At 42.7% G+C, this 13,612-nt stretch overlaps 1 protein-coding gene across 1 annotated transcript in view; it reads left to right on the top strand.

The window, feature by feature from the left end:
• Positions 1-13,612, top strand: part of cntfr (ciliary neurotrophic factor receptor) — a 128,789-nt gene that overhangs the window by 93,988 nt on the left and 21,189 nt on the right. Inside the window, exons 4-5 of the mRNA XM_083669415.1 lie at positions 9,225-9,342; positions 12,148-12,314. Of these exons, the coding sequence (XP_083525541.1) occupies positions 9,225-9,342; positions 12,148-12,314 (285 nt within the window). The remainder of the gene's footprint in view (positions 1-9,224; positions 9,343-12,147; positions 12,315-13,612) is intronic.

The following is a 13,612-nucleotide window of genomic DNA, read 5'->3' as shown; positions in this document are numbered from 1 at the left end:
GAGCTAACTATAGTTGTAAATCTCTACAAGTATCATGCTGGTTGTGAGATAGAGCAGGGGAGGCTGGTTCCAGAAATCGGAAGACAGGCTCATTGTAATGCATGGAATTGAATGAGGAATGGTATCAAATACCATTCTGATACCATTCCTCATTCCTTTCTATGCATTACAATGAGCCCATCCTCCAATTTCTACCTCCACCAGCCTCCACTGAGATAGAGCTAGACCAACTGAAGACCAGATGAAATCCTGAGCTTGGCTGCTTTGGCAAGCTCCATGGTTGAAAATGGTCTTGAAACCACATGCACCAATTATTCACTTAACCACTTTCAGTGATTCAAACTGACACATGAGACCATTAATCATTTTGTAAAAAAAACAAGGTAAATATAGGGAATGCATATAAAACTTGATTACATGTTTGACTCTGGCCCTATAATGATGGCCAATAACCATGTGCCAATACGATTGTTTGTAATGAACTAATACTTAAAAGGGATGAAGTCAGGGATACCAGAGGCTTTAATTACAGAGATAAAGAGAGAGAGAGAGAGAGAGAGAGAGAGAGAGAGAGAGAGAGAGAGAGAGAGAGAGATAGAGAGAGAGAGAGAAGACACACACACACACACACACACACACACACACACACACACACACACACACACACATATGAACATCCAAAGGGCCTCTTCATGCAGTTTTTTCTCCCTGGCTGAAAACAAGAGTGCCTTACATACAGTATCTGATCTGGCCCTCTCTCTGTCTTCTAAAGTATAAGGCGCCTGTGAAGAACAACTTTCTCTGAGCAAGACAAGACCCGCTAAGATCTGGGTCAGAGGACCAAACCTATCCAGGGAAATCCCACAAGAATGCTTGGAGGAGCTTGTGGTATAGTTTGTTGAGACACTTTAAAAACCACCCTTTACACCTTTATAGAAATGTGATGCTTGTATGGATAGTGTACAAAAGCACTTTTTCCCCGCAAACTAACAGCCTGAGTTTTCAATTATTGCCTCAAGGTTACGAATCACGCAATCTTGTTCAAGTATCTCTCTCTCCTTTGTCCAGACGGGTGTTTTACTAGTGTCTCGGTACAAGCTGTAATCCTTGAGATGAGGCTTAGTGTTCAAAGCCCAGAACTGAGAGAGGGGTGAGTGGGGTCACTCTTTATAAATTTGATGAGTATTTGATGCTTTGGAGTAGCTATCAGGTAGTGACATAAAAACAAGGGGGTTTGACAGGGGGCAATAAGGAAAGCCTGGGGTTGGGAGAGGGTGTGTGGCGATGTATTTCGATGTGTGATGATACGTAGGTGATGGGGTTGGTTATTTTGATTAGACAGAATTTGAAGTGAACTTACAGCAGGGGAGTCTGGTGGAGGTAGAAATCAGAGGACTGGCTTATTGTAATGTATGCAACGGAATAAGGAATGGTATCAAATACACATTCTATGCACTGAACTACAGTATGTTTTGATTGGCATGTTGACTGTTGCAATTGATTATCAGGGATAGGTCACAAGTGTGTAGACGCATAGTGATTTTGAAACTGGCATTTTGAGGGAAGGTGAATGTGAGACCAAGTCACGGTCCAATTCATTATACTTCATCTCGAAGTGTACACCCGTTCACTAACCATCTAGTGGATTTATTAGGACTGGAGCAAGAATTATGGTCTAGCTCATCCTTACCCCTTTCTTACAATTTAAATCCACAAGAAGGGAAGGAACGTGGTGAAGGGCTAGAGAATCAGACTTCATCCTATCAAATCAAAACTTTATTTATAGATCATATGTCATACAGAACAATAAAGAGAGAAAAGAAAAAAACAACAATAATAAAAGTAGTGGAAGTTCAAACAGTAAAAGCAAAGATCAACTGAGGACTGTAGATTCACGCTCAAAGGGATGGTGAATTGAATACTCTGTTGTTTTGAGGCATATGGAGAAGTCTCTGGTCCTTGTCTGAGTGCTTGCTGGCTGAGAGCGTGCTGATAGGTCTGAGGTTTGCTTTGTAAACTCCTAGAGTGTCAATCAAGCAACAACTAGCTACCATGCTAACATAGTCTTAGCTCTTAAAAGGAGAGATGAGAAATCACAGGGCTGACAGCTGTAGAATCCATTTTCCAAAAGAACTCCTCTTGTCTCATTTCACTACTCAGTCAACATCACAGGCTTATGTAGTGTCAAAGAAAATAATATCATGTATTCGTAGAAATTCCTATTTCTGCAGCCTGTTCTGAAAGGGTTATACAGGGTTATACAGTATACAGATAAGCCCCTAAGCAAGGCGAAGTAAATTATCAGAAGTTACAGAGATCCTGGATTGTTGGTTTTAAAAGACCAATTGATAGCACAGGAATGATGAGTGGAATAAAATCCCCCGACGCACATACAGTGGAGCGTTTTATGTTTGCCTTTATGGTTTTATAGTGTGAAGACTGTTGTGCTGTGCTTTTCTTAGGCATTTGCAGTTAAATTGATTATTAGCTCTTTGCAGTATACAGTGTATTACAGCGTGATTTATTGTCGCCGTGCCACACGGCAAAGAATGCATTTGCCCTCGGGAAGCATTGGTATATCATTTATAGCCAGGCTTGCTGGCTTTCCTTTATCTTTCTCTCTTTATCTCTTTTCTCTTACCTCTTCACTCACTCTCCGGTTGGTGGAGAAGGACGAGCAGAACAGATAAATGTTTAAGTGAAGGGGGGAATAGAATTGGTCAAAGTAGTCAGTGCAGTGTGTCCTCATTGGACAGAGACAGAGAGAGAGATACTCTGAGTCCCCCCAACCACCCCCACCCCGCCCCCCCCCACCCCCAACTATTCCCACCCCCACCCCCCGGGTCTTACCCATCAGACCCTGCTGCTATCCATGATTTATTGACACTTCCGTGGGAACGTTTCATTACAGCCGACTGTGGGGGCTTGTCTGGGGCACAGTGCCCACTCATACCCCACCAGGGCCTGTTCCTCTCCTCTCCTATCAGCTCGCCTCGATTTATGATCCCCAACTTATATCGGACAACAGGCATTGGTGTTAAGGTCAGAGCTAAGGAACCCAGGCGCGGAACACCGAGTCAGGACACAAATATAAAATAATAGGGTATTTAATGACGGAATAGCAGAGAAATGAAAAAGCAGGGTGGAATGGCAAATGGGGTAGGGCAGGCAGGCAGGTAGGGCAGACAGGCAGGCAGGCAGACAGACAGGGCAGGCGGAGCATGTAGGGCCGGTTGGGCAGGCAGGGCAGGTAGACTGGGGAGGCAGGGCAGGCGGGTAGTGTGGGCAGGCAGGCTGACAGGCGGACAGGCAGGCAGGTGGATAACCGGGTTGAGGTCCTGGAGCATAAAGAGATAATGATCAGACTGAGTACAAAAACAGTAGGACTTAAGAATCAATATGAGACTAAGCGGCCGAGAATGAGACTAACTTCGAAACAACAAGCAACGATCTGGCGAAGAGTGGTTGGGAAGCGAGGTAAACACAGCGAGGTGATGAGCAGATGACCAACAGGTGAGCAGAACGAGCAGGTGGAGATGATGAGTGACAGGGAACCGGAGCCTGTCCACGCCCACACACAAGACAAACAGACAGACAAAGACAGACAGCAGAGAGGGAGGAGCTGGCACAGACTAGGTGGAAGTGGAGGGCGTGACAATTGGATGTAAAGCGGGAGTGTGTTGCGGCATTCTGGAGTGTGCCAGTTCAGGGATGAGTCTGTTCCCTGCAGTGCAGAGCGGCACGGAGCTGTAGGACAGGCATTTCCTCAATGGATCATGTTTTCCTGAGACTCCTCTCTGACATTTATTCACAGGGAAACTAACAGTTCTTCCTCACTCAATATTTGGGATTTGATTAACAAGGCCCAAGGAATGCTGAGAGTTGGAGTTTCCCCTGATGAAACTCTTTAAAGAAATGGATTACCCTTTCCGAATCACAAGGGAACAGAGTAGTGAAAGCATCCAACGAACTGTTCAAGAGAGAATGGAGACATACAAGAATCACTTCCCTCTTTTATCATGGTAGATGTACAGTGGCATAAGGGCCTGGGCTTCCACAAGAGCAACATTGGACTCCAGACTAAAGACCTGATCCCGACTTGGACATATACGCAACCTCATAAAAAATATCATGTTATTGTATGTCTCTTCAGCTCATGTTACAAATAAGGGACATTTTGCCTACTCTAAAAACACACCTGTAGATGGCCAACAAAGCAGTTTTCAGCAAGTCTTATTTTCCTTTAAGATGTGCCAAACATATTCAAAATGCAGTGTAATTATATGGGGACAAGGATGTGCTATTTAAATCGTGGGAAGTGATTATGAACTAACATTGAAAATAATTCAAGTGTGGCCTACATACAGGAAGATTGAATCTAAGTGTGTGTTGAATCAACTTGGAACAGAAACAGCAATTTACAATGTGGAAGCCTCTCCCTCAAACAACTATAGCAAACATCTATAGATATCGTCATTTCGTATTTTATATATTTTTAATATCAATAAACAACACATTATTGCATTAAATATGAAAAGAAAGCCAACAAGAGGAATAGGTTGTTTTAGATTGTTGTTTTAGATTATTTCTTCACCAAACATGCTCACATCATCCATATAACAACGCATTTTAACATGAGTCGGAATCAAACCTAGTGTCAATTGTAAAGACACAACATATAGCTATGCCAAACATCAGCTTGCTAAATCAGGGGTGTGAGTCCCAGTAGCATGCCCTCTATTGCTCACATCCTTCTTCCTCACTTCCTTCTCAAGACTCATTAGAGGAGAAGATGTAAGGTCAGGTAATGTCAATTAAGATGTACTGTCAGGTAGCTAAGTGTTCAGGTAATGGTTGAATTCCGGTCCCAGTGAGAGCTGCTTCCTGTGTCTGACACTCCCTCAGCCAGGGGGGGGCCCCCACCACCTCTCCCCCTCTGTAGGTATGCTCCTGCAGTATCTCTCCCCATGCTCCCTCCCTCTTTCCCCCTTCCCATCTCACGGCTGTTTCCAGTCGGGAAGGGACATTCCTGGGATGCCAACGGTGTCAGGCGGGGGGAGGGGGGGGGCGTTCCACCCTGGGCCAGATCTTCAGTGTTGGGCAATGATAGGCAGCCCCCCCCCCCCCCTTTCACTCTGTCTGTCTTTCATGTCGGCAGGCAGCTTGACATTTCTCAGCTGACCCCTGAAACAATGTCTTTCATTTCACAGCTCCTTAAAGTGGGAGAGATAACAGAGGAGACAGGCAGGGGGGACAGGGAGGGATGAGCCACCATTCACTCCTCCATGCTAGGTTGGCCCAGAGTTATACCTCACACAAACCACCAACATGTGACTATAACCTAATGCGTCATTAAGATTCAAGGATATTTTATAGTGATTATCCATATATATATATATTTGAGGTGTGCTATTGGCGTTTTTAGGAGCCATTCAATTGGTTTCATTGTGCCAAGTTTGAAAGTACCTAAATGTATATGTATTTCACCTAAATCTAAAATCCTCAATGTTTTGGGCGGTATACAGGAACATAGTTTAACCTTAGAGAGAAAGTGGGTACGTCTCTTATCTATCATGCTGTATGTGTTGTGTATGATATATGCTACACTTGATCCTGTCGTGTCTGAGGGTCTAATAAGAGGTGGGGTAATGCAGTGATTTACAGTACACATCACTTCAAAGGTCAACTCCAACTTAGATTTCTCTATAATTAGAGAGCCCATGGGTGTAGCATCTCATGTCCACAGAGTCTGTTTTTTGTGTGTTTCACCCTTTTGTGTGTTTCAAGGATGTCCTATGTCACCGTTATTATTATTATTCAGCGTTCTGAGTATATACTGTTTTGTTGTAATCCTTTTATCCTTTCATCATCAGTATTCTGAGGCTCTCAGATGGCTAAGCCTTCTCAAAGAATCAATTTCGCAGCACCTTGTGGGAGCAGAAATCTCTCTCCCTGGGACCCAATTCCCATTCCTTTTCCCTGAAGTGTACACTTGCCACTTTTCACAAATTTAAAAGCATAGAATTGGTTCAACAGTCCACGCTTACACCAATCCTATGCATTTAAATATATGCAGGGTAGTGGACAAGTGTAGGGAAAGGATGGAGAATAAGGAAGGAAGGACCTCTGTGGTTTGATTCCAACTGGGACCATATATACTGAAATGTATGCACTCACTGCAATGTAAGTCGCTTTGGATAAAAGTGTCAGCTAAATGGCATATACATTAGCAGGACGGTTTCCCTCATGCTCTGAGTAGACACAGTGGACTTTTAAAATGAATCTCTACTTGTTTGTTGTTCGTTTTTCATTGTCATCCTCGAAATGTGACAAGATGCCTTAGGATCATTATGACCTCTATTCCATGACAAGCCTAATTTAGCACCATCTGGAAAATGCCAATTCAATGCATCATACATGGCACAACCATTTTAATGGACTGAGAGCATATGAGTTTTAACTCATAAGAAAATCACAAAAAATTCTTTGTCCTCCTTCCTAAAGTTTGTGAAGGCTGTATTTCATAAAGTTCCCTAGTCTTTTGTAACCAAATCATGATCGTGTTCTGAAGAGCGTTCAGTGAAAAGCTTTCCAGGGGACATATTGCACATTGGCCTTGGGTCTGCATCTATTTGTAGGTACTGTTAAAACTCCACTGATAAATCTTCGTCGCATGAGCAGCATATTCGCAAGCCGTGGAACAGATGAAATCAGTGAATTGGAAAAAGAGAACGAGTGAGATTTGTCTTTGTTGTTTTGTCATCGTAGGAAAATTCTACCCCCCTCCTTCCCCCCACAACCCCCTTAAAAAAAAGTACAAAAAGGAACAATGACATCGTTGCTAGGCTGCAAACGCTCACGGAAAAGCAATCTTGTTGTGTTTGGGGCAGCTTTTTTTCTTCTGGGTGTGAGAATGCAGTCTTTCACATGTTGGGGAGAATGTGTCTTTGAGATGGTTGCTGCTGTCCTCTCATAGGCTGTTCTGGGGGTTCCGGTGTGGGTATAGAGTAGTGCTCAGGGTTGAATCGATGAGCTGTCAGCATGCCCGTTTGGCCCTGGGGGTGAGGAAGGCCTCCCGTGGTGCAGAGCTCTATGGAGGAATGTTACCTCCTGATGGGAGGAAGCGGACTCGCACAGGGGGACGACTCACTGGAGGAATGTCGGGTCACGCACTGTGTTACAGTCGCACACACACACACACACACACACACACACACACACACACACACACACACACACACACACACACACACACACACACACACACACACAAACTTTCTATATCTCTACTTTTTGTTGCTGTTGTCCCTTTTTTCCCCATCAGGAATTGAACTACAAAAAGCCTTTGAGCCATGAGTCATCATTAATAAGGACACAGTATAACAGCACAATGCCTGCTGAGTGCGGGGTGATGTCATTTAATTTCTCCAGAATTGTTGGGCCACCTGATCAAAGGGCATGGTGTAATGGTGCGATTGATCTTTTGCTAGACTAATGAATTGAATCTGCAGCGCAGAATAAGTAACAAAGAAATCAACAAAACAGAGAGGCAGAAAGAAAGGATAGCGTAATGCATGGAAGCTGTTTCTTCACCTGTTTCCACTCTGTCCCCCCTGTCTTCTGATGTTTTGTAAACTCGCCAATAGTCTTGTGTTGTTGCCTGTGTGGAACTTTAAAGTGTTTGGGAAAGTGGATGACTGGGAATTGATTGATGCAAATGAAGCCTAGCTTTCACCCACTTATCAGATTGTTCAGAGAGACTGCGGCATGGGGAATGAGTTTAGGTGTTGATTGATTGAGATGCCCCTTAATTAGTGTGTCCGTTAATCGAGGTAGATTGGCTGAACTTTAGATGGTGATCTGTAGTTAGTGTTGATTTCACACATTGATTAGATTGACTGACAGTGCTAATTTTCTGCGCTCTGTGTGTGGGTGTGTGTGTGTGTGTGAGTGTGCGTCTGGGTCTGGGTGTGTGTGTGTGTGTGTGTGTGTGTGTGTGTGTGTGTGTGTGTGTTCCCTACAGAGATGAGGAGGCTGAGATGCACCTGATGCTCTGTATCGTGTCATCATCGGTTGTCCTCTGGCATGAGATTGGCAGTCTGTCAATCACTTTATTGTCTGTGTGTGTGTGTGTGTGTGTGTGTGTGTGTGTGAGTGTGTGACTGTGCACATTTATGCATATGTGCACAGGCAACTGTGTGTCTGCATGTCTAAGTAACACTCCTCTGACGATGTCCTAGACACAGATCCAAAAATACTCACTACCTTTTGCTCTTTTCACCCTTCAGAAAAACGACAAACCCTTGACAATTAGGAGCAAAGACAGGGTGAGATTCGCAGCTTAATACAGTGTTTACTGTAATCAAAGCTCAAAGGAAATTGAAAAAGTCAGGAGTTTAAAGAGCCTTTGTTTTTTTTCTGTATTGCTCTCTGCTGCTGAGCCAAGGCAAGCCAGATGGGAGTGTTGGCCATGCAGGCAACCATCATGGCTAAGCTCCCTTGCATTTCACACCATGCTAAGCAAGAAGAAGGTAATGTTATGCATCTCCAGGGCAACAGGCCCAAGTCATCAGTTTCAATTTTGGCAGCGGTGAGCATGGTCCACTGGTGCTGGAAGAAAAGGGGGCTAATCTGAGAGGAGGGCAGGGCTGGTATTCCATCGCCCCTCTCTCTCTCTCTCTCCCTCTCCTCTCCTCCTCTCCCTCCTCTTTGCTCTGTCCTCTAAACCTCTCTTTGCTCTTGCTTCTACGTTAACCTCTCCTCCTCCTCTCCCTCTCTCATTCCTCCCTCTCTTATATCTCTCTCCTCTAACCCCCCCTCTTGTCCTCTCATTCCTCCCTCTCACCTCCCCCATTACCTCTCCTTCCCCCATACTCCATCATCGCCCCCTTTCCTCCTCTGCTCTCTCCTCCCTCTCTACATGGAGAACCATTTTAAAAACACATTCATTATTAACACTTTCATGTGCAATCCTATGGGATCAAATACACATGATTCAAAATCCAATCTCATTCCCCCTGTTCATCTTCCCTCCCTCTCCCTTTTTTCTCTCACACAGACAAACAAAATATTGGGTTGTCTTTCACTCTCAGACTAACTCTCTCTCGTCTCTTTCTCTCCCTCTCTCTTTCTCTCTCTCTTTACTCACCTGAGCGACAGCCTATCAAGTATTTATGATTCTCCTCTCAACACCTCTCTTCTGTTTTTCCCTCTCTCCCCGGCAGCACCCCCGAGGGAACCCACGGTGACATGCCGCTCTAACACCTACCCCAAAGGCTTCTACTGCAATTGGCATCTCCAACACCCCACCTCCATCCCTACCGACTTCGAAGTCGACGTCCAGTAAGCATCTTGTTATTCCTGTTTATTCTTTTATCTGTTTGTGTCTTCTCCGAGGGAGGTGGCTCGAGGGAGGGGAAGAGAAAGAGAGCGGGGGCTAGAGACAGTGACGAGGAAGGAAATATGAGAAGGTAGAGAAAAGGGGGGGAGAGAGGGAAAGAGAAGGGGAGACAGAAGGGGTGAGAGAGTGAGAGAAGGTGGAAGTGAAAAAGAGAAAAGAAGAGAGAAAGAGAGAGGGCAAGGCAGAGAAAGAGCGGGTGAAACAAATAGAGAAAATGGGAGAGAGGGACAGAAATTGGAGAGAGAGGGAGCGAGGGAGGGAGGAGGAGGGCCCTGTGCAGTGATATATGGAGTCAGGTGCTGTCTGCTTCAGACTGATTAGAGTTGTCTGGCTGGGAGTGCTGAGGCCAGGACACTCTGCCATACCCCAGAGGACTCTCTAAGGACAAGTATCTCTGTCTCTCCTTCCCTCCTCTCCTCCTGTGTCTGTGTCTTTTTCTCTCTTGCATTCTCTCTGTCTCCTCTCTGTCTGTCTGTCTGTCTGTCTGTCTGTCTGTCCGCCATCATTCTCTCTCCTCTCTCTTTCTGGTCTTCTCTCCTGTCTGACTGTTCAGCATCTCCATCTCTCTCTCTCTCTCTCTCTCTCTCTCTCTCTCTCTTTCTCTCTCTCTCTCTCTCTCTGGCCCTGGCCTTCTTGCCTCTTGCCTTCTGTGCAGAGGGATGGGGTTACAGGGTGCAATCCTTTGGCAAGTAAAACAATTCAACAATACACAAAAGTCAGGGGGGCAATTTCACAGCGGGTGGCACCTCATTAATGTTGTACAACCAATATGTCACATTAGAATAATTATTTAGTCAAATCACGCTGTTGTCTGAAAAGGCAAGTCATACTTATACTCACTATACTTTATTAGGAAGACTATACTAATACTGGGTAGGGCCTCCCTTTGCTCTCAAAACAGCCTCAGTTATTTGTGGCATTGATTCAGGTGCACTTTCAAGCTGTGAATCTCCTGTTCTACCACATCCCAAAGGTGTTCTATTGGATTCAGATCCGGTGACTGGGAAGGCCACTGAAGAACACTGAACTCATTGTCATGTTCATGAAACCAGTTTGAGATGACTTTTGCTTTGTGACATGGTGCATTATCATGCTGGAAGTAGCCATTAGAAGATGGATACATTGTGGCCATGAAGGGATGCACATGGTCAGCAACAATACTCAAATAGGCTGTGGCATTCAAGTGATAATTTATTGGTATTAACGGGCCCAAAGTGTGCCAAGAAAACACCATATCAAAACACTTGTATGAACATAAGCTAAGACCTAATAGAGTTATAATCAAACAAGAACCAACATCACAGGTACATTAGTTAGTGAGATAATGCAACAGAAAGAACAGAAATTCACAATTACCCACAGTGCCCTTGCAACAGAGGGAAGCATATTTGCATATTTGCTTGGGAATTGTGGGTAAGTGTGAGGTCATAATAGTTCACGTATAAATGTAAGTAAATGTAACAATACTTATCAGTAGAAAAATAATGTTGAGATTAAGCAGCTGGCTACGTTGAATATTTATTTCTGAATATGATGTTTGTGGAACAAATGAAAATGACTGTACTAGAGATATTCATGTAAATAGTATAGTATATAAACTTACATTTTCTTTGTCAAAATCATAGATTTTTAGGAGTTATCTTTACTAAGCCCCTGAGTAATTTTTTACACTGCACTCAAAGTTAATGGCTTGGTTGGCCCATAGACTACTTTCAATGTAAAGAACCATCTGATTATAAGGTGTACAATATTGAAGTATCCCTTTATTGTAAATTACCATACTATTACAGTTTATTTTTGTGATTTTGGATCAACATCTGTGAAATAATAGCTAATATATGTATTTTTTATTCTACATTTGGTTTCATCATACCGTTTTGAAACATAAAAAGTGGTCTAGTTTGACATTCAATGAATTCTATTCAAAATGTAATTTCTATGTGAAATAAATGTCAGTCTGTGGAAAGCAACGGTAATTAATGATGTTTCAGGTAATGTAATAAACTATATTTTTGCGGTTTATCGTTGTGAACAGGGGATTCATTTATGTGAGAAAACATAAAATATTTGTTATTTAATTCATTTGGATTATTCCCATTTTTTTACAAGAAGAATGTTGAGTTGAGCTGGGATTTTACCTGCATTATTCAATAAAACTGAAAGAAAATGGTACCTAATTACAGTGAATCACCATTAAGATTATTATTTATTTTTTTACAGTGTGGCATACTGTAATAAGGAAATCTTTTTAGACATGTGGAGCTAGCATTTGGATACAGCTGTAGCTGGAGGGTTGGAAGCTGATATCAAAGGAGCTGTGGGGAGGAGATGTGCCCTCGGCGTCCCCAGCCCAGATGATATCCCTGGGGCAAGCCAGAGGCACAGAACAGCCCTGGTTTAGCCCTAGGTTGTCCAACAGCATCCACCACCAGACCTGATGTTGATGCTAGTGGAACACAGCCAGTTAGAGAAACTTAGCCTTTGGAAACTTTGTCAGTTTGTAAAGTCTGTAAACACTTTACATTACAATATTGTGTTACTGTGTACTTGTACTTGGGTTTTATTATGCTTAGGGTCAGGGCTAGGGCTAGGGTTTAGGGTTATAGCTTTAAGTAAAATGTATCAATGAGTAATGTCAATACTTGCCAAACAAACACTGTAATGTGTATTACCAAAAGTCTTATATTCCAAACCTTATAAAGAAAAAAGCCTTAAAGCCATTTTGTCTCCCCTTGTTTCCGTCCCAGACACAACCAGAGGTCCCTGGATGTCCAGCGAGATGGGGTCCATAAGAACCGCTGTCACGTTAAATTCCCCGAAGTTTTCTCCAGCTTCCCGTACAGAGTCAACGTCACTGCGGTGAATGCTCTCGGACGAGCCTCCAACACCATCTCCTTTGAGGAGTCCACCATAGGTAGGACCAGGAGCTGTAAACAAGTGTCAAAGTCTCACAGTTTTATTGTCATATGTACTTGGTTACAGGGAAGTGTATGACAGTATAACATGAATAATGGACAGCACTCAAATGTATAAATGCCAAATCACAATGTACTACACAGTAATACACTAGCAGCAAAGACATACATGTAAAGAATGGAGTAATACACCCTTTGATTATGAGCTATTATTACGTAAAACAGTAGTACTCAGCTCATAAGTGAATTGTGTACTTCACATCATAAATTAGAAAAGGCAGTGAATTGTACCTTTATTATATTGCAGATAAAGCATTACAGTCCAGATTTGAAGGAGCCTACTATATCACATTCAATAATGGCCAAACATTTCCTTTTCATCCTCTCCAGAATGAGTGAAAAGACATTGTATTTCCCATTTAATAAATAGAATATTGTAAATTAAAATTAAAAGTAAATTAAAAGTTTGGCAGAAAGATATTTTCAACTGAAAGATACTGTATGCATTCAATAAAGGCCAAATAGCTCATCGCTTGTTCTCCCAAGGGTTTTCTGGATAGGTGTAAACACTCGTCACTGCACCTGAAGGCAAACACATTAGGATTGACAACAGCTGTCATTCATTAGCGCTCATTACAGGTTATTAACACAGCGAAAGCTCCACAGGTTACAAGAGAAAAAATATTGAACGACTTTGCAGAAGTGGCTTCTTATAATTAAGTGGTTTCTTATAATTACCTATCAGTGAGGTGTGTTCAAAATTGAAATGTTGCTGTCACTCATCCAACTAAATTCTCATAGGATGTTGTTGTTGAAATGTTTTTATGGAAACATCTGGAATATGATTTTCATAATTAGCTTGCAAGTGTAGTGAAGCGTTACCATACACAGGGATATGTGGTCAACATCTCATACTGTAAATATGATTTATTTTTAGATGTTCAGAGAAAATCTGATAATGAAAGACATTCTGTAGGTTACCCCACACTATCTGGTCGGCACACGCCAGTTTTAACTCAAATTACAACCAGCCAAACAACAGGGTTCCAGCACTATTTTTGTCTATTGAGGAAAGGAATTTAAATTAATTAATTAATTGAAAAAACTAACATTGAAAATAGTAGCATTTTTTTAATTCATAAACTAGAAATTCAATTAACTTTCTGAATTGATGAGTTTCAAACAGAATCAACCCAAGTTCTTTCAGGGGGGTTCAGAGCTCAGGAGAGAGGATATCTTTCCTTCAGGAAACAAAAGTGGAGGGATGGTTCTCAGCAACTAAATTAAGTGTTTACAT

Source organism: Argentina silus, assembly GCF_951799395.1.
Source record: "Argentina silus genome assembly, chromosome: 5".
NCBI classification, from domain to species: domain Eukaryota; kingdom Metazoa; phylum Chordata; class Actinopteri; order Argentiniformes; family Argentinidae; genus Argentina; species Argentina silus.
This window is presented reverse-complemented; position numbering and strand designations above follow the sequence as displayed.